The sequence below is a fragment of the Protomyctophum bolini genome (assembly GCF_963924005.1).
Source record: "Protomyctophum bolini genome assembly, chromosome: 17".
In the NCBI taxonomy this organism is placed as follows: Eukaryota; Metazoa; Chordata; class Actinopteri; order Myctophiformes; family Myctophidae; genus Protomyctophum; species Protomyctophum bolini.
Genome location: NC_137878.1, coordinates 20,309,466 through 20,333,946, shown reverse-complemented (window position 1 = coordinate 20,333,946; position 24,481 = coordinate 20,309,466). Strand labels below are relative to the sequence as shown.

The 24,481-nt window shown below is 42.4% G+C and overlaps 2 protein-coding genes across 3 annotated transcripts in view; both read right to left on the bottom strand.

Moving 5' to 3' along the window:
* The window catches only part of ptp4a2b (protein tyrosine phosphatase 4A2b), a 36,674-nt gene extending 34,609 nt beyond the window's left edge, over positions 1 to 2,065 (bottom strand). Inside the window, exon 1 of the mRNA XM_080786793.1 lies at positions 1,930 to 2,065. The gene's annotated coding sequence lies outside the window, so the exon portion shown is untranslated. The remainder of the gene's footprint in view (positions 1 to 1,929) is intronic.
* A 4,073-nt stretch (positions 2,066 to 6,138) lies between these two features.
* The window catches only part of col8a2 (collagen, type VIII, alpha 2), an 82,720-nt gene continuing 64,377 nt past the window's right edge, over positions 6,139 to 24,481 (bottom strand). The window contains exons 3-4 of one of the 2 annotated variants that reach the window (XR_013965610.1): positions 10,718 to 13,457; positions 6,139 to 10,019 (exon numbers count right to left, since the gene is read on the bottom strand). Coding sequence is in view for 1 of the 2 variants with exons in the window: in XM_080786923.1 (XP_080643049.1) it covers positions 11,554 to 13,457 (1,904 nt within the window). In the remaining variant the exon portion in view is untranslated. Of the gene's footprint in view, positions 13,458 to 24,481 lie in introns of both variants that reach the window. The other variant, XM_080786923.1, reaches the window with a different exon arrangement.

The following is a 24,481-nucleotide window of genomic DNA, read 5'->3' as shown; positions in this document are numbered from 1 at the left end:
TATATATATATATATATATTGTTGCTCTTATTGGGCAGAGTCTGACAGTGTGTGTGACCTTTTCTTTGATTTTCAAAGATACCATTTTTAATATATGCTCTATTGCAACATTTTGGCAAGTGTCTGACAGTGTGCGGGAACTTTTTTGTTTTTCAAAGATACAATTTTTAATATATGCTCTATTGCCCTACCTGTCACTAGCCTTCTGATGTGTGCATCGGCCTTTTGCTATAAAAAAAATGATAACAGTAATGGTTTGGTGCTGATGTCAGAATCAGCTTTGTTTGCGTTTTTTTTACTGGTTAAGAGCTCCTCCTGAGCCTCTTCACAGAGGATTTAATTTAAATTGTCAATTTCTAGTCGATTGAGAAATTATCTTTGGATGCCTCGCCCAACTTTGTTGCTACATCATGGCAGGGTAACGTAAGAACCCAAACCTCTACCAAAGTGGTCTTGCCCTTTAACTAGCATACTACAGTACAAGTTGCTATCTCAGCATGAAGGATATTCTACAATGATTAAAGTATACTTCATGCTCAGCTTGTACTATGCATGTGGCAGGAAAATTAGGTCACCTTGCACTTCTTGCAGTGACTCATAAGCAGGAATGTACAATTAGCTTACTTGTTACACCAGTTACTCATCCACCAAATATAGGTGTGTGCAGAGCTATTCATTCACATTGGTAAGTAACCCATTGATATATTAATGATTACTGGGATTGATCAGATCTCCGAACAATCGTCAAACGAAAACTGAAAGGCAATTGAGATTGAGAACCTGCTACAGTCGGTGGCTGTCCCTCTAGTCAAATTTCTTCCAAAACGCGTTTCCTCAGTTGTTGCAGTCTAACTAAATGGCTAAATGGTTTTGATCCTTTCGGTTTTGGAAAACCAGGGAGAGGGCTAAATTACACACAGGCACCTAACTCAGGCGTTAGCCAAATCTTTCTGGAAGGCTTAATAACTTATTCTGGCTAGAACAGTCTACTAGCCTAGCATTAACATGGCAATGATTTAATTAATTGAAAACATGCGTTACTCTGTAGTCTGTACTACCGATAAAACTTAACTAAACTATATCTTAGATCAAATAACAGACCATCGTCACAACAATGACAATACTAAAATGACTTTGAAAAAGAATGGCCAAGACCATGCGCTGGGTCAGACTTTCATAAAGGGCGGAGTGCTAACGCTAACATTTCAAACAAAAGTATAGTATTGCGCAACATCAAAATTAATCTGACAATGATGACCATTATATGATTTCACTGATTCATTACTGTCAGCGAGACGAAGTGTAAATACAACCCAAGATATCCTCCGCCCAAGACCAGTGTTTAAGGTTAGTTTGCTGCTGTAACCAAGTCTGATTCTATAACAGCAAGTGCGGGCTGTATTTTAGCAATAGTGCAGAAAGCATTAGCAAAAGCTTGCCATGTGCAGAGGTTCTTCAAAATTGTCAAACCATACTTGGAAAAATACGACAATAGTCAATAATAACGACCAGTTGCCTTTAAAAAAAGGTTCCCAGGAAATACCCCGAGCCTTGTCAGAGGCTAAAGTAGCTAGTGAAGTTAGCCGGCTAGCTTAACTAGCTAGCTCCACTCAACCACTTAAAAGTCCGTTTACTTTCTCTCTACCTTCAAGTCGACAATTTCCGAACCAAAACAGTGGTCTTGATATATCGTCCTTTTATAGCCTATCCCGGCAAATGTGTTAACTGTTATTATAGGGGGCGATACTTAGCTACAGCTGCTAGCTTCCTTCCTAGCTACTTATCTTGTGTTGTGCTCGGTGTGGCTAACCTCGTTTAGCTTCGCTAACTTTTAACGCTCGCGTATCTAACGGTTGCTATTGGTGTGTGACACTTATATCCAAGAAGCAGAAGCAACTACCAAAGCCGTTGGTTTGTCCGGGTACTTACATAGAGCAGGTTGAACATTGAAATCCCGTGGCTATCCCAGAGAACGTGGAGGGAGAGCAGAAACTGCTGATAGTAAAGGTCGCCTTTTTGTTCTTCTTCAATGTGGCAGCGAGCAGCTTGAAAATCTCGTCGTTCGATTTGGAATTGAGCTGCCGGGGAGGAGCCTCGTCTCCTCAGTTTGTCTCGATGCCATCGTGTGGAGGGATGTCGCGCTGTGATTGGCTAGTTGGTTGCCAGGGAGGATACTGTGTCAAAACTACCCCTTGACAGTTGACAGCAGCCAATTCAATTATGCATTCGACAGAGGTGGTTTGTTTTCCACAATATTCTTATTTCTCCCTGATAGAGTTGAAGAGGTGTTTATTTATTACATTTTGTAATTGTTATTGTTATTGTCGACAACGGGGGTGGCTGGCAACCAACTATCCAATCACGACACGACCACTCCTCCGGGCGATGTGATTTTGACTCTGTGGGAGGAGTTTCCGCGGTCGGTTTTGCTCGAGCGTCACTGCAACGCAAGGAGCGTGGTTGGTGACACGCGGGTCATCGCAATGACGACAGTCTTCAAAATGACCACCACGAGTTGTTTTGCAACAAAAGATGAAAGATTTGCGATACTAAGTGGGAGTGGCCCTCATTAATAATTAATGACTTTACAATATGAGCACAACATTCCCTTGAATAAAATGGCATGATGTGTGTTCTTGTGTTGTGTGGTGCGTGGGTGGCTGATTTTGCGTAAAGCATTACACTTGATAATAACCCTTATAAATATTTGTCTGGCATGAATATGCACTTAAGCTAACTTATATAGCCTAAGTTATATATCAACTAGGCTTTATTAAGTTAAGTAAATTCTACAAAAGCAAGCATGTACGACTACGAACAGAAATAACAATGACCAACCGTGATGCCTAAAATATAACCTAACTCCCTCTAGTGTCCATTGTGTCACTTGCACACTCAAACAAGCATTTCTGAATCAAAACACTTCCAATTTCGATGTGTGCTTACAACACAGATATAGACCTACTTAAAGGACAACTTTAGTTTTTTCCCAACCAGGTTCATGTTTTAGGTTGTTATTAGAGAAAGTAAAAGATGAGTGTTATTATTATTTTTTTGCATTTGCTGCTTTCTTTGGTTTTAGCAATTTTAGCTATTTTTGACATGGGGGCGGGGGCATTCGAGCATGGGGCACACAGTGTGTGTGCGTGCGTGCGTGCGTGCGTGCGTGCGTGCGTGCATGCTTGTGTGTTAACTGGCTACAAGTACTGCTGTTGAGGGGACCCAGCTGAACCATTTTGACCACCCAAGTTACCCCATGGGCTCATGCAGGGCAGCTTGGGTCCCCACTTAATTCCCTTAATCACATTGTGTATAGGCAAACATTGGATGATACCATCCCCGCACAGAGCCTACACACTGCAACCTTTTTCACATTAAGGGCCATGTTTGCATTTTCATGATAGTCAGTGTCCCATATATATTATGACACCACATCAAAATTAAATATTCCCATGTCCATAGGTGAAGAGGTCGCACACACCATCGATTTTCCATAGGATACACATAACAACCTTAGAAATATTTTCTTTCACATCAGGATGCATTAAACTGAGAGCAATAACCTCACCTATCTCCCAAACTGAGTTTGAATGAATGTGCAATTGTGTGCAGGAGGTGAGTTCTAGATGAGTAGACTTCATTTAACTGACTAAACCTTTTTGGAATATTTAACTTTAAAAGAAGATTCAATCTAAAAAGATTTCTCTGTCTCACACTTAGGCTATGCCAGTGTGCCAATGATCACCCTCCCCTGTCTGTTCTTTTGGATTACTAGCTTTTATTTTATTAGCTTTGATTCTCGCACATAGCCTTCGGTGTAGGTCAGGGATACTCAAATAGATTTACCTGTGGGCCACATTACAAAAATGGCAAGGGGCCAGGGGCCAGTAGATAAAATTACGACATTAATGATACTTGATAACTTCTCTCTTTCAATTGCTTTATTTTCGCAAAATGTATCAAAGTACAATGTGCATGCACACAATATGTAAATAAATAAATGTGTTACATTTTCTTGCATAAACACAAAGAGCTGTTTCCATAACTGCACAAATTATTGCACATAACATGAGTAGCTGTTATAATAACATAATAACATAACATGAGTAGCTCTTTGCCTGCCTGCCTGCCTGCCTGCCTGTCTGTCTGTCTGTCTGTCCATGAGTAGTTATTTGTCTGTCTGTCAATGAGTAGCTGTCTTACTGTCTGCCTGTCTATGAGTAGCTGTCTGCCTGCCTGTCTATGAGTAGCTGTCTGTCTGCCTGCCTGCCTGTCCAATTGTCCATGAGTAGCTGTCTGTCTGCCTGTCTGAGTAGCTGTCTGCCTGCCTGCCTAATTGTCCATGAGTAGCTGTCTGTCTGCCTGTCTATGAGTAGCTGTCTGCCTGCCTGCCTAATTGTCCATGAGTAGCTGTCTGTCTGCCTGTCTATGAGTAGCTGTCTGCCTTCCTGCCTGTCCAATTGTCCATGAGTAGCTGTCTGTCTGTCTATGAGTAGCTGTCTGCCTGCCTGCCCAATTGTCTATGAGTAGCTGTCTGTCTGTCTATGAGTAGCTGTCTGCCTTCCTGCCTGTCCAATTGTCCATGAGTATACTGTCTGTCTGTCTATGAGTAGCTGTCTGCCTTCCTGCCTGTCCAATTGTCCATGAGTAGCTGTCTGCCTGCCTGTCCAATTCTCCATGAGTAGCTGTCTGTCTGCCTGTCTATGAGTAGCTGTCTGACTGCCTGCCTGTCTATGAGTAGCTGTCTGACTGCCTGCCTGTCCAATTCTCCATGAGTAGCTGTCTGTCTGTCTGCCTGTCTATGAGTAGCTGTCTGCCTGCCTGCCAGCCAGCAAGTTGGTTAACAGAAAATAAATTGTTATGGCTGAGTAAAATAAAATACAATAAACACAATTTGCCTGAAAATAGATTACCCAGCTATGTACTTTTTCCAACTATTAATGGCAGCTGGGTTTCATCATTCAAATAAAATAGAATTCTGTCCGTTTAGCTATAAAATTATGTCAGGGAATAGGGATACACAGTATATGTCTTTCATTTGCATTGCATCTCCCCCCCCCCCCCCCCCCCCCAAGCTTTTATTTTCGTTCGAGTAATAGTACAACTCTAATAATATTACTTATAATAATGTAATTAAAGATAACTTCATTCAGATTTATTTATTTTTATTTCATTTTCCAGATTTCTTTTTCTTCTTTTTTTTTATTTTCATTGGTGGGCCAGTCATAATGGTCCCGCGGGCCTGATGTGGCCCGCGGGCCTGAGGTTGAGTATCACTGGTGTAGGTGACTGTGGAGGTCGAGTGGCACCGGTTCTTCACTGGTTTCATGTCGATGTGTCCTTCCTTGAGCAAGACAATTCAGCGGCGCTGGGCCGCCTAACAGCTCCCGATGACAGTGGCATCTTGAAAGGTTGCCTCCACCATCTGTGTGTGTGTGTGTGTGTGTGTGTGTGTGTGTGTGTGTGTGTGTGTGTGTGTGTGTGTGTGTGTGTGTGTGTGTGTGTGTGTGTGTGCGCGTGCGCGCGTGCGTGCGTGCGTGCGTGTAACACACATAAAGGACTTTGCAAAACAACATTATAAATGCAGACCATTTTGAACCAAGATTCACAGTGTTGATAGCATTTACATAATTTATTCACATATTCACTGTTAATAGATTGTACATAATACCCAGATATTCACTGATGAAGCCTATGACACTGTACAAACAATTCTATTGATAGTGGCTTTTGACTCTCCGTCTTACCAATCCTTTTTTCTTTTTACACAAAACCTTCACGGAGTGAACGGACTGACCTCATGTGTCCTTCAAAGCCTGAGGAGTCTGTTTCTTTTCCCCGGTTGGATATAGCGCGTGGAAGGGACACGTTATTCCAACCAGTTCCTTTCCCCTCCCTCAGGTGCCCCGGCTGGCCAGGCAGGAGGCAGTTTAGAGACCAGGATTACTGCATGTTTTTTGTGAGGGTACCTTCTGTACCATAGGCCTGGACACAGAGAGAACATACACACACAACACATTTATGGCTGTTGCCACTATGACACTTGCAATTGTCCAAGGATCACTAAAGGTGTCTTATCTTATCTTATAGATAAGAAGCACACAAAGGTCATATAAGAAAAAAGATTAGAGACGGATGTACAAGAAAGTATTTATTGATGTGGTATCAATACAATCAAGTACTGTAGATTTTGTATAAGCAGACAAAACATTTTCAATTAAAAAGAGTGCATTTAATACCCAAATTCTATTGCATAGAGTGCACGCAATAGCCATGTATAAGACGAAATCCTATAAGTTGATACATTGTACATTACACAAAAAAAGTCCACAAATAATCCTTCACAAACAATGCTAGAATGCTAACTACATAACTGTAAATGCTTTTAACTCAGCAATGGTGTTAAATATCATTTATACGTTCTAGGCTTCGGTGGTCGGTTTTGGCATTCCTATTAAATTATCACAAATGTATAAATACTTCATTAATTTCATGTGCAAATGGGAATGGCCGTTTGTATTTATCGAAAACTAAAACAAACAAATATCCCTTAAGAACCGAAGCAAGATTTTTTAATATATATATTTTTCTTCATTTCTTTTTTTTGTCCAGAAAAATAGAAAACAAGTCAAAGCAAATTTGTGATTGAGACAGTACATGGATCTTACTGACACTTGTTGATTTGCACAAATGGCAAACTCTGCAAGCAAGTGACATTGTCTATAAAACATGAAGGACATAGAGAGTAATAGCCACATGTAACTTAAATCGGCATTTCAAATGTCTAATAGGAGACAACAAACGATAAAAAACATACAAACAAAAATGCAACATACAGAACACAAAAGAAAGCCTTGAAATGTCTAGCAGACTCACACAAAATAAGGATAGAGAAACAGATTTTGGGGTATAGGTTAATGTAAAAAAAAAAAAAAAGATAGGGCAAGAGTGAGTGCATTCTTTGCATTATCTCAATGCAAAATACTGCTTTTCCAAAGTGAGTCAGGATGGTGCCATTGGTATAAAAATCAGAGGTTGCTAAATTGCCATTAATGCATATCAATTAAATCTAATGCATTCATTCCAATTGAACATATTGCTCATTGGCTTGTACATTGACGTTCCATCATTAAGGCATAAGGTAGTTCTAAATTCAGTGTGAATGAGACCATGCAGGTAGCATTAACTAGGCCTATAGTCAATTTTGCACAGACCATGCAATACCACTTCTTCTTTGGAATCATTTTTGGACATATGCACATGAAGCTACATAGACAGTATTATGCCTAATTTATGCTCCGTCGTACGGTAAGTATAAATCAGTCTTTATGACCTCCGCATTTTCAACCTGAAACCCCTTCCATCAGTGTTAATGCTGATCTCTCCCTTAACTTTCTCTGACACTGCAGCCCTTGTCAACAGATATCTATGCCATAATGTTGTATGTTATCATACTGTTTTTTTTTTTTTTTTGTTTCATAACTTGGTACAGCACAGAATTATTGCACAACAATATGACACTCATACAAAAAATAAAAAATATAATAAAAAACAAAACCTTGCTCAGTGTCGGTCAGAATTTCATGTAATGTCTTGTCCTGTGTAATGCAGTTGTTTCATTATCTTGTTTAAATCCTCTACTTATGACATGCACATATAACCTATTTCATAACTTTGCATTACCTTGCGAAGGCACCTTTAGTGTGTTTAATGTGTTCTTCCTCTAAACCCAAAGTGTGGCCAATGCATAATTGAAGTCATGTCTGTTGTGGTTGTGGAACATTAACCGGAATGTAAGTGTTCAAGATTTTGGAACAGCAAGTTTATCATTATCCTTGCTGAACCTTTCACGACCTGAATGCCAGGGGTTCAATGTAACATAAATACATATACATACACACATGCATGGCCCGAATGCCAGGGCGACAATGTGACACAAGCGCGCGCGCGTACACACACACACACACGCATACACACACACACACAGCCTGAATGCAAAGAGAGCAATGTGACTGACACGCACATGTGCGCACAGTGCACACACACACACACACACACACACACACACACACACACACACACACACACACACACACACACACACACACACACACAAACAGGTAGAAAAGAGGATACTTATAGAACATACAAGTACATGAATTCACACAGTATTTATCTCACTCAAATTCCTCACCCAGAAGTAATGAGTAAACCGCTCTCACCTCTGTGCCACGTCCTGTCCCAGAATCCTAGCAGGGGCATGTAAACTGTTATGCAACCTGAACCTATATATATTTCACAACCTGGGCCTCAGTCAGTCCCCTGACTTATTCATGGGAAAAATGTACATAAATTCTCAATTCCTACTGCTTAATTTGATACTTTGCGATGTTCCATCACTTGACAACTGCCAATATTCAAGCAGGGGTGGCTTAAGTTAGGTTCTTCCCTTTATTCTTAAAGGACAACTTAGGTTTATTTCAATCAAGGTTCATGTTAGGTTGTTATTAGAGAAAGTAAAATATGAGTGTTAAAGATGGAGTGCCGAGATATTTTCCCCACCCTAAAACATGATCATCAGATATTATTATATAAGGAGGAAAAACCTTTTCAAAATAGTGTACAGTATTTGTTAAAAGTGGCCAGTGGCCACAGGATCTATTGAATGTGAAGGGGGATACTAGGGGATACCAATGCCATACTGTGTGCAATAGGCTCAATTTGTCCGTTTGTCACCTCCCCCTTCACATTCAATAGATCCCATGATCTTTTGTGGCCAGATTAAATTTCCTGGAGTCTAGTAGGACTAAAACGAAAGAAAGTAGCAAATGAAATAAATAAATAAATAACACTCATCTATAGAGGGTATGCGCGTGACATCATCATCAAACCCGGAAGTTATGCAGGAAGGCCTACCGAGTGTCAAAAAACTACTTTCTGGCCTTGACAGCCCATGCATCCAAACATAGGAGTCCTATCTGATTGCATTAAACAACGTTAAACAATGTTAAACTCACTTTGCATGTTGCTTCGCCACTCAATGTGCCACTCGATGTGCCATTCACTTTAAGCATGTGCATACCCTCTATTACTTTCTCTAATAACAACCTAAAACAAGAACCGAAAAAAGTTGCCCTTTAAGAGCGGCACTTAAATTGAGATAAACTTGGACCAATTGAAAAAAAGATAGAACAAGGTGACTATTTCTTCTACATTTCCCATTTCACTCTAAACCAGCTTGTGGTGTCTTCCTAATTACAGTAGTATGTGGTTAGAGTGGGGCTTTCTAACTGACCAAATTCACAGGGTGGCCATATTACCTCATACTTGAGGTGGGGTTTCCCAGCACCCTGAGTATGACTTAAGCCAAATTCCAATACCCCAAATCTCGGCAACTCGCTCACTCACACTTGCTCACTCCAGCATGGTGGAGTTACGGTGAAATTGGTGACCTGCCGCAATATGTGACCCTCTTGTGCACTTCACATAACTTACATGGAGGTCTTTAAATACGTGGCCTGAAAACCGCTAGGTTGAACAGCAGGTCACCGATTTCACCGTAACACGGCCATGCTGGAGTGACCGAGTGTGAGTGAGCGAGTGGTCGAGATTTTGGGTATTGGAATTTGGCTTTAAGCTCAAAATAACTGGCATGTGATTATGTTCAATGTGTGCCATAACAATACAGACTGGTATGGTGTGTGTATGTAAATAACAGGGTGTCCTTGATTTCTTGGTTAGCCCATTTAGTCCTGAGGATGATTCTACAAATGTCTTCTAAATCCTTTCTGAAAAACCTATGTTTCTATGTCAGTGGTTCTCAAACATTTTCATGTCAAGGACCCCCACATTTATATGTAATTGGCCGCCGACCCCCATTTGAAAATATGTTGTTCCATGGACCTTCCAGAAGCAAAGATTTTAGTTGTGGAAGAATTTATATTCAAAGATTTGTGCCACATTTTCACGATTTTTCAAAAGATATCAGATCTACAAGCTCGTATGAGCTTGTAGATCTGCTATTTTTCAATAGCTAAAGTATAATATAATACTTAAAACACCAAAAAGGGTTCCCGCGAAGAATGGGTTAGTATAGCGAGCGGTGACATGGTTACAGTTCAGGGCCATCACCGTGACGTGATTAGCAATATGATTTGCAATATAGCGGGCCATCCATCCACTAAAACTAATTAAAGGAACACTTCACCCTTTTTGCAAAAAAATATATGTTAATGACGTCTAGAAGCTTTAGATCACTTTCCTGGGGGTATGTATGTGTGTAATATGTGGTTTTAGATATTTTAGATTGTAGCAGTGAGCCTGTTGTCTCCGATGTCATGGACACTGGTCTCACTACCTTCCTGGACTACAATTCCCATAATTTTTTGGTGCACTGCTCCTCCTTGTGGATAGGGGGGAGAGCTGTCTTACTGAGACAACATGTAGTCCAGGAAGGAAGTGAGCCCAGTGTCCATGACATCAGAGACAACAGGCTCACTGCTACAATCTAAAATATCTAAAACCACATATTACACACATAAAGACCTCCAGGAAAGTGTTCTAAAGCTTCTAAACATCATTAACATATATTCTTTTGCAAAAAGGGTGAAGTGTCCCTTTAACCATTTGCAGACATCTGTATTTATTTTTCCTATAACTGTACTTTATGAATACATACCTCAATCCATGTTATACTTAAAAACAACAACAACAACACAATAATGCTGTGTTGGTGCATTATGCTGGTTTTTTATGGCTTTTACGGGAACTGGACTGTGCTTGGCTTTGAAATACAGAAAGTAGAAGCCTACAGAAACCAACACCCAACAGCCACTAACTCCATCAGATCATGATGCCTAGTGCTGTTTAAATGTTAACATACTGAATGTTGAACTCAATAAAGCTTTTTCTCAGTATATTTCATATTATCGCTGTGTTGTTTTCTTGCCTACATTGGCCTTTCCCAATTTAAATAAGGATGTGTGTGTGTGTGTGTGTGTGTGTGTGTGTGTGTGAAAGAGACTTCTGTGAGTTCGATGAAGTGACTGCGGCCTGGAGGAGATGTACTGTACCTCCCAGGGTGTTGAGATGTCATCCTACTGGTGTCAGGACATAATGGGCAGGATGTGCAGTCACACGGGAAGGTTTGTTACTTACACATTGCAAAGTAAGGCACTCAAATATTTGAATCCAATAAACAACAACAAGGATGACAAGGACAAAATAATAAAAAATAAAATTATAATAATTATAATAATATAAGCTAAAAACAACAACAAAAAACAACACTTGAAAGACGTCGAAACGCAGAAAACAGCATGAAGTGTCCTTCCCCTGCCTTTAAACATGTTCCATCTTTCTTTCACAAAGTTTGTCTTTTTTTCTTCTGTTTTTACTTTTTATTGGTGTTATTGAGGGGGATGCTGATGATAATGCTGGCATTAATATGGATAACTTTATGGGTGTTTTGTTGCTAATATGGCTGCAGGTATTTCAGGTTTTGGGCCATAATGAGGCGCCAGCGCAGGAACACGTTTGAATGAGAAGGCAGGGTTATGTAGGACAGAGCAGGAATCCTGAAAAGGACGAGTGGATGTACTCTGTGGAATAGAGGCCGTTGGCCTGATCCGAGGGCATCTGGACCCATACTTGGTCACTCTCCTTGAGCTCTAGCACAGCACTACCCGAGGCCTGGTCCATGTAGCCCTTCTTGTACTCGTCATAGGTGTAAGTGGCCGGCACATTGTTCTTGTACAGTGCCACCCACAAGCTGGTTCCCTTTACGTGCATGTGGTAGGCAAAATAGTAGACACCAGACATCGGAGCCGTAAACATGCCGGTGGCTGTGTTGTAGGCATTTTGCCCATTGTACAGGGTCCTGTCGAACTTGATGGGCATGCCAGACGGAGGGAAGGGAGTGGAGAGGATAGCAGTGAAGGCTGGTGCAACTGAGGCGGAGAGCGCACCGTGACTGTATACCGGCCTCTTCCTGTCGCCCGGCACCTCGTCCCCTTCCAGCTGTGAATCGGTTGGCCCTGCCACAACTGTATGGCCGTTTCCTGGTTGACCTGGTGGCCCTGGGGGGCCAGGCGTTCCAGGGGTGCCGTTAAGTCCGGCTCCGCCTGGCTTCCCTGGAGGACCCTGTGGACCTGAAAGCCCCTTCTCCCCCACCTTACCCAGCCCTGGAGGCCCTGTGATTCCGGGTTCACCCTTTAGACCAGGAACACCCTGTGGCCCCATGGGACCTAGAGGACCCTGGAGGCCAGGGATACCTGACTGGCCCCTGGGTCCAGGGCCCCCCAGAAACCCTGTCTCACCTTTAGGCCCTGGAGCACCTGTCAAACCTGGATTACCAGGTAAGCCAATCTGGCCTCCCTCACCTTTGGGGCCAGGTTTTCCAATAGCCCCATTAGGACCGGGGAGACCCTTGTCCCCCGGGAGGCCAGGTTTTCCAGAGAGACCACTGGGACCTTGATCACCTCTAAGTCCAGGCAGACCCGGAGGACCCTGTGGGCCCAAATCACCTTTAATTCCAGGCAATCCATGTTTTCCTGGGAGCCCCATGGGGCCTTGAAGTCCTGGAGGTCCTGACTGTCCATCAAGTCCTACTTCTCCCATTGGACCTTCCATTCCAGGTTCTCCTTTGTCCCCAGGAAGCCCGGGTAACCCAGCATGGCCCTTGTCTCCCTTCGGTCCCATCAGACCCGGCTTGCCATAGCCAGGAGCCCCAGGAAACCCAGGAGATCCCCTGGTCCCCGCCTCACCCTTTGGACCAACTGGACCTGGTCCTCCTGGTAAACCATCTAGACCAGGCTTCCCTAGCCCAGGCGGGCCTGGCAGACCCTGCAGACCCGGGCCTCCGGCCTCTCCTGGTTCTCCTGGTGCTCCTGGGAGCCCCTGATCACCTTTGTGACCAGGCTGCCCACCCAATCCATTTGGTCCTGGTTTGCCAACACCTGGAGGTCCAGGTATTCCTGGACTGCCCTTCAATCCTGCAGGGCCCCTTATACCTGGAAGACCTGGCTTCCCATTCCCATTCTCGCCCCTGAGCCCACGATCACCTGGAGCGCCAAGGCCGCCCTTTAATCCTGGTTCTCCACGGGAACCAGGAGGACCCCTGATGCCAGGGAGCCCAGGTTTCCCATTCAGAGACAGGCCAGCGGGGCCAGGGAGCCCCGGTTGGCCCGGAAGACCTCTGGGCCCTGGTTCACCACGAGGACCGACTTCGCCATTCATCCCTGGCATCCCCTTTAGCCCGAGCTTTCCTGGGAGACCTGGAAGTCCCGGCTTCCCCATTCCTGGAAAACCTGGAGGTCCCTGGGGACCCGTCTGACCATTGAGACCCGGTTTCCCCAATCCAGGTTTCCCTGGAAGTCCTGCTGGCCCAGGTGGTCCTCTTGGCCCAGGTTTTCCCTGGGGGCCTGGCTCTCCTTTCACATCCATCATGGGTGGCATATCTACAAAGAGACAGGAATCATCTACTATTAGTCCAGAAATTGAATGAGATTTGTTCAATCTACCGAAAAGGATACAGCTAGCAATTAATAATAATAGCTATCTCTAAATAATGGACGATTCAGTCTGAATCGGTTCTAAAATTTGCGGTTTTCCTGTTCCTGGGTTGAAAAGAAAAATGTGGCGGAACTAACATTTGCTCACCCAGTATGTTGGTCCGGCGTGACATGTGCGCATGTTATTATTATTTTAATTTTGTTTATGAATGGGGCATGGCTTCACTGTTCTTATAGGGTCTGAACAAGCCCCCAGGCCAGAGCCGCTGTGTAACAGTGAAGTTTACATTACCTGATGGTCAAAGCTTAGATTGCAGGACTTCCGCATTTAAAACGCTACTGCGCATGCTTCTATTGTCTGAAACGCTAGTACGGCTGCTTTTTTGGCTCCATTATTGTAGCCCATCCAGGAAGTAGAGGTACCACAATATAAAGGCTAGATGGCGCAAGGCGTCGCTCACCGGGGGCCATCTTGCTACAGTGAACTTTCCAGTACGTTCTATGGTAGCTGGTGATCTGCTCAAATGAATGAATCTGCTCTTAACTCGCTCAAATCTTGACAGATTGGTTTATTACAAACGTTATTTGAAAACTAGATAAAGTGCCCCTCGGGGCACAGGTCTCCACCAGGGCAGGTCAGGTTGTGGCCTCCTGGTGGTGCTATAATAGGCCAATGTGAGAAGGGTGGCATTTCTTTTTACACCTTGGATGGCAATTAGATGATTTGAGGCATTTGGTTAAAAGAAAAAAATCCACCTATTGGTGGCACTATAACAGGCCAATGTGAAAAGGGTGGGATATATTCCTCAGACTAGTATAAAGTCAGTGAAAGATTTCACGTAAATTGCACACTGCTTTCATGATTTGAGGCATTTTGTTCCAAAAATGTGTTTTGCAAAAATCCACCTGTTGGTGGCGCTTTAACAGGCCAATGTGAAAAGGGTGGGATATATTCTTCAGCCTAGTAGGAAAGTGCGTGGAAGATTTCACACACACACACTGCGTTCATGATTTGAGGCATTTTGTTGCAAATTTTGAAAGCCAATGTTAGCCAATTAGGATGTAATAAAAACAACAAACAAACAAAAAAGGTAAATGAATGTAATCATGTAAAACCATAAATGAAGATTAAATTAAATTAATGGTGCAACGTTTCAACCTAGGTCTTCATCAGACAAATGTTTTTCTAACAGACAAAGGAACAAAAATGATTGGCTACGGCTAACAATATATATAGCAGACGAGTCAGACGAAGCAAACCAATTTCGGTTTGTCATATCTTGTTAAAGGAAAGGGGGGGTTGTGACAGTTTAAGGAAACCATAGCCTCGTAATTGGTTTTAATATTGTGTGATCTAAATGACCACTTCTTTTAGTATTAAAGTGAGGCTTTCTGTTTCACAAGTCAAATTGAAAATGTTTACTTTCTGACATAGCTTACGTGTGTCTGCAAAGTCCAAGTAATGTTTTGTACTATGAAAGTCAATGGACAGGATTAGCCAGCCTGAATAATCATCCCACCAGAATAGCTGTCAGGAACGTGCACACACAGACATCAAAGAGGGCTTCAGCCCCTGCCCCTTTTCCCATCTGTAAAACAACTGCCCTCTCCAGACCATGAATGCAGCATACTATGGTGAAAATAATGCAAATGCCACTCCTTTCCATGCCACACCGGAAGGCAGCATTCAGGAGAATTGCTTTTTTTGCTGCATTTTGCGTTGAACAAATTTGTTTCTATATGTCGTATACCTCGACATCTCCACTAGCTAAAGAGTGCTGGGTTGTGCCCCGAAAATAGCTGATCTACAAGCTCTCAACGCGTCTCAGCGCAACGTGTTGTGAGCTTGTAGTTCTGCTATTTTTGTCCAAAAGTGCCCTGTTACTGGATCTCAGCCCCTGCCTCTCTAACAATCTCTGCACGTCTCTGATAGCTGCAGTAGCCTATAAATCACCACCATTTTCCAGTAGCACAACAGGTACAAAATGAGATGTAGCCAAGACAAATGTTTGACCTTTAACGGAATGCGTACAGAGTCTGCCAGTGTCTGCCAGTGCTGACCAAGTGCTGACCAAATTGAGTTTTGTTATTTCATAGCTAATGCAGGCATCATTCTCTAGATGTTACATTCAGAATGATGCCTATAGGCTTTAGATATGGAATGACAAAACTCAATTTGGTCAGCAGACATCAGTGTCGTGTTGCGTTGCGTTGTGGCGACCACAGGTCGCATGAAATTGTACATTTTTGTCCGTCACTCAAAATCCCCATACATGGCCCGGACGGATAGCTCAACCGTCGGGGTACCGGCTGCCAAGCCAGCCAGACGGCGTGCCACGGGTTCGACTCCCGAGCCTGATGGCATTTGCCGCGTGTCACTCCCCATCTCTCTCCCCCGTTCCTGTCAAATTACTGTACCCTATCAATAAAGGAAAAAAACGGCAAAAGAATATCTTTAAAAAAAATCCCCATACATGGTGCCCAGGTCTCGTAGAGATCCCTGACGTCATTGTAAATGCAACCTGCAGTCACAATTAAGCCCATATGTGGAGATCCAAGATCATCATCAATATTGGCCAGCAACTTTACATCTGACCTCAAACCCTCTGATCTCCATATATGGATATGTCAGAATCTGTTCTGACATTCCATATGTTGATCCTTCCCCATCCATCCTTCCCCTTCGATGTCTCCCTTTTGAGTCTGACTGATACCTGTCCATTCAAACTCTAGATGGGCCTGCCCCAAAGTTATTAGTGCAGCCGTGCCCATCAGCCGGCGAAAACTAGAGTTCTCAACAGGCCCAATAATGAAGGCCCGGCCCTACCTGGGCCCTCATCAAACCCTGTACACTCAAGAGACTACCCCCGCTGCCACCCTTGGATCTTCATACATGGAGCTGACCTGTTCTGACATTCCATATGTTGATCCGACTTCTCGCACTTCTCGCCCTCAGACGTCTTACGATGCTATGCTATGCTATGCTATCCACTAATAAACAGAGGGAAAAAGGCTCCCAACGCCACTTGAAAGCACAAGTATGAAACTTAATTGCTTGGACCACGCCACTCTGACTCAGACATAACCATAAACAAACATATAGACAAGACCACGACCACGTTATAGTTGTCGGGAAACACCAATCCGACTGATATGTCCATATATAGGCATACACTGTATGGATCTCCAGTTGTCCAGAACCGCTGATCCAATCGATGGATCGGATGACTCAGACATATCGGTTATCGGTACCCTAACTTTGATGTGTTTTAATGAGGTTTCCCACGGGAGTTGAATTTCAAACTTTTTGTACATTTATTAGTTATTAGAGACCTTTAGAAACACATTGGTGAAGAAATTTCTTGGTAACGATTTCGTTCCAGATAGGTCAAATACCTGATAAAATGTCCTTACTACATGTACCTGTCTAAATACTTCCTTAGGGCGCGTTCGGAAATAGCGCACTGAGCGCACTGTGCAATGCAAACTAAAAGGCGAGTGCGCTCCGGGTGCGCATTTCTGAACGCACCCTTAATGTGGGAACCGGAAGGTTCCCAGTTCGTTCCCGGGCTCCCCCAGAGTTATAGTGTCCAAGTGTCCTTGAGCAAGACGCTGAAGCCCTAATAATTGCTCCCGATGAGCAGGCTGGTGCCTTGCATGGTTTCACAGTACACTTAAAATGTGTGGAAAATGGTAATTTAATGGTAATTGGTATGACTCATATATAGACCACACAGAAACTGTCATGTTCTGAATTTACCCAAGCATGAAATGAATGAAGCACAAAACTGCACAATTGGCCCTCATTCGCATAAGATGGTCCAATTGCTATAGAGAAGTCCACACTAATTATCCATAATGTATAAATGATGGATAGGGGGGCCTTTTCGTGGGGGGTCAGAATAGAATTTGGACTTAATCGTCCTATAACGTTAGCATGCTGAAATACAAGACATAATTCTTGCATTAATGAAACAATAAATATGAAGTTTGAAAACATGTTTGAAATTCCCAAGCCTGCCGACTGATGAATGATGATGTTATTGGTAGGCAGGTTTCAGAACTGTCCACATGCAGCCGTCCTCTGAGACACTGAACAAGTAGACGCCATGTAGCAGTGCCATCTTATAAGTAAGTCCAATATCCATACTATAGACGCTGTAAGGCCCAATGAAAGCGTTAAGATCTTCCTTATTGAACCTTCGCTAAAAGCTACATTTGTTGTTTTTCAACTCAGACCATGTCAATGAAAATTCAGACTGAGTGTCAGTCATTATGCATTATGATAGATATAGATAGCCTATGTAGGCCAACAGCAAATACCTAAATATTTTTTAGCAAGTTGCTGTGACCGAAAAGGATGTTGTTGAATGAGGCGCACATCAGCAGTCATGAACTATTTAAAATTATAGGCTAGGTTTCTTGTATACTGGTATCTACAAATTAAAATTTGCTGACTGAGGAAAAACCACGCCTCTGAAGATATCATCACTTTTAGAGGTTGTATTGTATAATTTCAGTAATTCTGGATGTTTGCAATGCTGAATCAGTGCAAAATAACTCACACGGCATAATGGATATAATTATACATAATTATAATAAATTTTCAAAGATGAACAAAAATGCAAAGCAATCAATACAGTATGTGGTATCTTGTGATGACTGTGGTCCCGGGAAAGCCTGACAGGAATTAAAATGAAGGCTGCTCGGGTTAAAATTAGGATCCATGCCCAAACAATTATTTGCATGACGAGCATGCTGACATCAGCAGCATCAACAGCAGGCTTATCATACTACAAGGAGCACGTATGTCACCCATTTTCCACCTATCTTCATATAATTGGTCCTTACTAATCAAATCAAATCAACCTATTTACATTGAAGTACTTCACAGGAAAAATAAATAAAATTAAAGCCAATTACATCAAGCAGAACAAGAAACATAGCATATGAACAAACATGAGACACAATAGGAATACGTAAATAAATTAAAATCAGATAACACCAAAAGCCAGGGAGAAAAGGTGTGTTTTAAGTAGGGACTTAAAGATCTCAATGGATTGAGCAGCTCTAATATGGGGGGAGCTCTGGGGCCGCTATGGGGCCGCCACCGCAAAAGCGCTCTTGTTCTGAGGGTTAGGCTTGTTGGCACAGTCAGCAGTGACTGGTCAGCAGACCTCAGAGCTCTGGGAGGGTTGTAGCACTGTATAAGTTCAGGCTATTGAGAGATTTAAAAGTAAAAAATAAAATTATTAAAATCAATCATTTGTGTAATTATTATTTATATTAATTTAGGACAGTGTGATGTGGTCCAACCTTTTGGTACCGGTGAGGACTCTGAGGAGGTGGGCAGCAGCATGTTGGACTATTTGGAGTGGTCAGAGTGAGGATTGGTGGATGCCATATAGTAGAGGACGTTACAGAGATGAAGGAATGGATAACTGTTTCAGGGGAAGTATAATAGGGTTTAACCTTGAGGAGGTGAAGGAATGGATAACTGTTTCAGGGGAGGTATAACAGGGTTTAACCTTGAGGAGATGAAGGAATGGATAACTGTTTCAGGGGGAGTATAATAGGGTTTAACCTTGAGGGGATGAAGGAATGGATAACTGTTTAATAGGGTTTAACCTTGAGGAGGTGAAGGAATGGATAACTGTTTAATAGGGTTTAACCTTGAGGAGATGAAGGAATGGATAACTGTTTCAGGGGGAGTATAATAGGGTTTAACCTTGAGGAGGTGAAGGAATGGATAACTGTTTCAGGGGGAGTATAATAGGGTTTAACCTTGAGGGGATGAAGGAATGGATAACTGTTTAATAGGGTTTAACCTTGAGGAGGTGAAGGAATGGATAACTGTTTAATAGGGTTTAACCTTGAGGAGATGAAGGAATGGATAACTGTTTCAGGGGGAGTATAATAGGGTTTAACCTTGAGGAGGTGAAGGAATGGATAACTGTTTCAGGGGGAGTATAATAGGGTTTAACCTTGAGGGGATGAAGGAATGGATAACTGTTTAATAGGGTTTAACCTTGAGGAGGTGAAGGAATGGATAACTGTTTAATAGGGTTTAACCTTGAGGAGGTGAAGGAATGGATAACTGTTTATAATAGGGTTTAACCTTGAGGAGGTGAAGGAATGGATAACTGTTTAATAGGGTTTAACCTTGAGGAGGTGAAGGAATGGATAACTGTTTCAGGGGGAGTATAATAGGGTTTAACCTTGAGGAGATGAAGGAATGGAGAACTGTTTCAGGGGGAGTATAATAGGGTTTAACCTTGAGGAGATGAAGGAATGGATAACTGTTTAATAGGGTTTAACCTTGAGGGGATGAAGGAATGGATAACTGTTTCAGGGGAAGTATAACAGGGTTTAACCTTGAGGAGATGAAGGAATGATAACTGTTTCAGGGGAAGTATAATAGGGTTTAACCTTGAGGAGGTGAAGGAATGGATAACTGTTTAATAGGGTTTAACCTTGAGGAGATGAAGGAATGGATAACTGTTTATAATAGGGTTTAACCTTGAGGAGATGAAGGAATGGATAACTGTTTCAGGGGACGTATAATAGGGTTTAACCTTGAGGAGATGAAGGAATGGATAACTGTTTATAATAGGGTTTAACCTTGAGGGGATGAAGGAATGGATAACTGTTTCAGGGGAAGTATAATAGGGTTTAACCTTGGTCAGCAAGCGTATAGTGATAAAAGCTTGTTTTGACAACAGAGCTTATGTGCTTGTAAAATTTGAAATGATTATGGAAAATAACACCAAGATCTTTTGCACTACACAAAAACACCTTGAAGCCCTTGTAAAAGGTTTCTTCGACTGCACGCACCTCTTGGTACCACAGCACCTCAAGGGCACTTAAAACAAGGCTCCAGACTTCCCAAAACAAACTGGTAAGGCTTACTACTTGGCCTCACTCCCCGAACCCACCTCACCCCTGCCCATTTTGACAGGCTGGAATCGCTTAGAATTGATGACAGATAGGCTACAGCATCTTGCAATGGGTCTGGTCCACAAGATTCGCTACACCACCAAGATAACCATGCTTTGTTATAGGGTTGTAGGGAAATAGTTTAAAATCACCAGCCATTTTGTTATGCAAATAGGTTAAAAACTAAAAGAAAATGCTTTGGAACCAGGTTTTTCCCCGATTCAGCCCCCTTCCAGAATTTTAGCCCAACATGCAGGCCTCTAACAATCATATTTATCAGAATTCCCACCAGACTACATTGGGGGAGTGAACGATGAGCAGTAAGAGTGGGTGTGGCCATTTTTCCAGTGGTCTTGGTGAAAAATAAATGCTTGCAATCAACTCAGAATCATGAAAAATTCCTAGTTTGACCCCTCTAAAGTTACGCAAGTCCAATTTAAGCAATTTCAATTTCAATTTTCGAAAATCCGTTATCGGTACCCTATAACTTTGATGTGTTTTAATGAGGTTTCCCACGGGAGTTGAATTTCAAACTTTTTGTACATATTAGAGACCTTTAGAAACACATTGGTGAAGACATTTCTTGGTAACGATTTAGTTCCAGATAGGTCTGTCAAATACCTGATAAAATGTCCTTACTACATATACCTGTCTAAATACTTCCTTAGGGCGCGTTCGGAAATAGCGCACTGTGCAATGCAAACTAAAAGGCGAGTGCGCTCCCGGTGCGCATTTCCGAATGCACCCTTAGGTCACATTCTCACCTAATACTTCGGTAGACTCAATACGAATGGGCGGAGAATTTGGGATTCTTGCATATTTCATTTGCTGCGGTTTGCCTTCACACTGTCATCCGCAGTAATTGGAAACGCAGCAGGGGGGACCTTTATCAATTTGTTCCATTCATAAACTAGCCTACACAGTGAAATCTATGGTGATAAAAGTATACTCATAATGTCCATGTGTCGTATACGCATGCAGCCACGCACTGTTCTTTTGGGCATGGAGGCACAGCGCTGAGCGCACTGATATAGACAGCAGCGCAAAATGTTTACAAATTTATCGAGATGAAAGTCCCTACTCCCCAGTCCCCACACAGTGACAGCACTCCATGTGTACGGCACGCACCGACAGACAGACAGACAGACAGACAGACAGACAGAATATTCTGTAGGCTATACACTGCAGTGTTTTTATGTGTTTTCTTAAGCAATACTCGTCCTCATTTCGATCAGGGCTTCAGTCAACTGTGTTCAGCTCCTCACCCGCCACATTAATTGCTTCATTTCCTTTATTTACTGCGGATTTTTGCATTCACACCTGCACCGAATCGTAATCAAGTGCGATTGGAAGCGAAGCGAAACCCCCGTTTTTGCTCGGGGTAGAATGCGGTTCTTTGATACGCATTAGGATTCGAATGAGCCTTTACACCTGCCAAACGAAGTGCACTTTCTGAAAATGCACAGCAGGATTCGTTTTAATCGCAGCAAAGCTCTCTGGTGTGAATGTGACCTTAATATCAACGAAGTCCACACCCACAACACCAGAGGGAGTTCAACAAACCATGTGCAACCCAGAGTTGACAGGACACTTTTACAGTTTATATAAACAACGACAATAAATGACATAATACACGAATACTAAACTAACTAATACACCAAAGATTCTTACGTGTATAAGCGTTTTTTTATGATGGTTTTACCGTTTTTCTTATAGAAGTGTATATTTGTACGTCTCTAAATGTATATTTGTGCGGCTCACCGCTCCAACAGATGGGTCAAATGCGGAGAACAAATTACACTGTGGTAACATGTGTGACTAATTGTACGACTTTGACATCAATCAATCAATAAACCTGTGTAGCGTCACTGTCAGTCTATCCAAAACTGTTTCTTCTCAGGAAAAATGTAATAAAAATAAAGAGAATAAAATGACCTGTGTTTAGTCACAAGCTCTTCTTAATACTTTTCATTGGTTAAATATTTGTGAAACCCACACGCACAATAAAATAAATAAATAAACAGCTGAAATAGCTGAGCTTGTATTATTGCATTGTATTATATTTGCTACCTTTGTGCAACACTGTTGCATGACAAAGTAGGGTATTGATTTATGAAAAAGAAAAACATAAAAAGTTGAGATCCAAGGTTTCTGCCCGACAGCAGCGATAATATAATAGGTCTGTGCTTACAAACACATTAATGTGGTGCGTAAAGACAAATGCTGCTAGTTGCAAGCAAAATTTGCAAGCTAATCTACCCTCAGCCAATAGATTACATTGCATATTTGAACATTTAAAATTGCATATAAAGAATCAAAACATATTCTGTATTCATATTAGCAGTATAACCTATATGAGCAGTGTTTTGCTTTAGTGACCATTCTGTTGTCTATAATGCTGCTCGACATGCAATGAGACTTTCTGACCACACTGTGGCGGTAAAAGCATGATGTTCACGTGAGCAACAAAGCCTTTCCCTTGGTGGAGTCCAAGTTTCTTTCAAAGCCACACTCTTAGCAATGCAACCAAACACAGCATGCCTTTAGATTATGGACGTGCACTCAGGTCAGGATCTGTGCTATCTCTCGAAGCCATTCCCAGGAATCTAAGGTTTCGGAACGCTTCACTGCACTTCCTCTGAATGTGACTTCTGGAATGTGCCTTTGTCAAACATTATTTCATGGCAACTTACTGATAATGTGTCTGTCATGAGAGGAAATTAGTTTTAAAGCAGGGGCCTCTGGGTGTGTCGTCCATGCAATGCACAAACTAAATGGAGACAAGTTTGGTAATGATGTGACTGTTTTGGTTTACATCCAGAGTTTGTGTGTGTGTGTGTGTGTGTGTGTGTGTGTGTGTGTGTGTGTGTGTGTGTGTGTGTGTGTGTGTGTGTGTGCGTGCGTGCGTGCAGGCCTACAGTATTAGGGCCAAATTTCCCCACAAGTACAGGAGAATTAGAGAAATAGGACAAAAGTTTTGGCTTAAAAAATATAGTAATATTATACGTGTGTGTGTGTGTGTGTGTGTGTGTGTGTGTGTGTGTGTGTGTGTGTGTGTGTGTGTGTCCTCCCTCTCTCTCTCCCTCTCCCTCTCTCTCCCCCTTTCTCCTCTCCCCATCCCGTACAAAACGTGAAAAACAGCAGGGTAACAGCATCCAGATGGTGGAAGGAAACAAGTGGCCATGCAGCATGGAGCTCAGCCAAACAGCGGGCAATCAGACCTCCACCACCACCAGGCCTGCATGGTGAGAAACCTGCCAAATCCCGCCGGACCCACGGGGTACAGAGACACACACACACACTCCACCGAGGTCCCCTTGACTGCCCGCAGAGAGCCAATAAACCTGCGACTTTAGCACACAAACGTATTTGTCTAGTCTCTGTTCCCTGGGCCCATGTCCATAAACACTTCTTAGACCGGGTTGTTGTGGGCAGTGGTGTAATGTATAACCAAAGTACATTCACTCATACTGTACTCAAGTACAATTTGCAGGTACTTTTACTTGTCTCGTGTAGGCCTATCTATTTCTAACTATATACATACAGCTTTTGTCCCCACACGTCTCAATATTTACCATTGACAATGAAAGGAGAAATTAGGTCAAATGTCCAACACATACGACGTAAATATGTGGCAACATTAAATGCAATTGACAATGAAGGGGAAATTTACGTCATATGACTCATATGTAGACGAGCAAATCGGCTAACCAATCACATACATTCAGTTGTTCATGAGATGATGTATGATGATGTCTAATGATAAGAGCGCCCCTCACTTCAACAGGGTGTGATTTTTTAATTTTTTAATTTTTATTTGACAGCTTTAGTTACTTTGTAGATTTAGATTATTAACACAAACCATATAGATGAACGACTATTCTAGTAAAATGAGTGCTTCTTTTTTACTTTTGTACCACTATTTTTATATTGTGGTATGTATTGCTAAGCTTTTAGAATCTGAGTTGTTCTTCCACAACCGGTTGTGGGAGTGTGTTCAATGCTGCAGTGTCTTGATGTTATTTGTCTTTGTC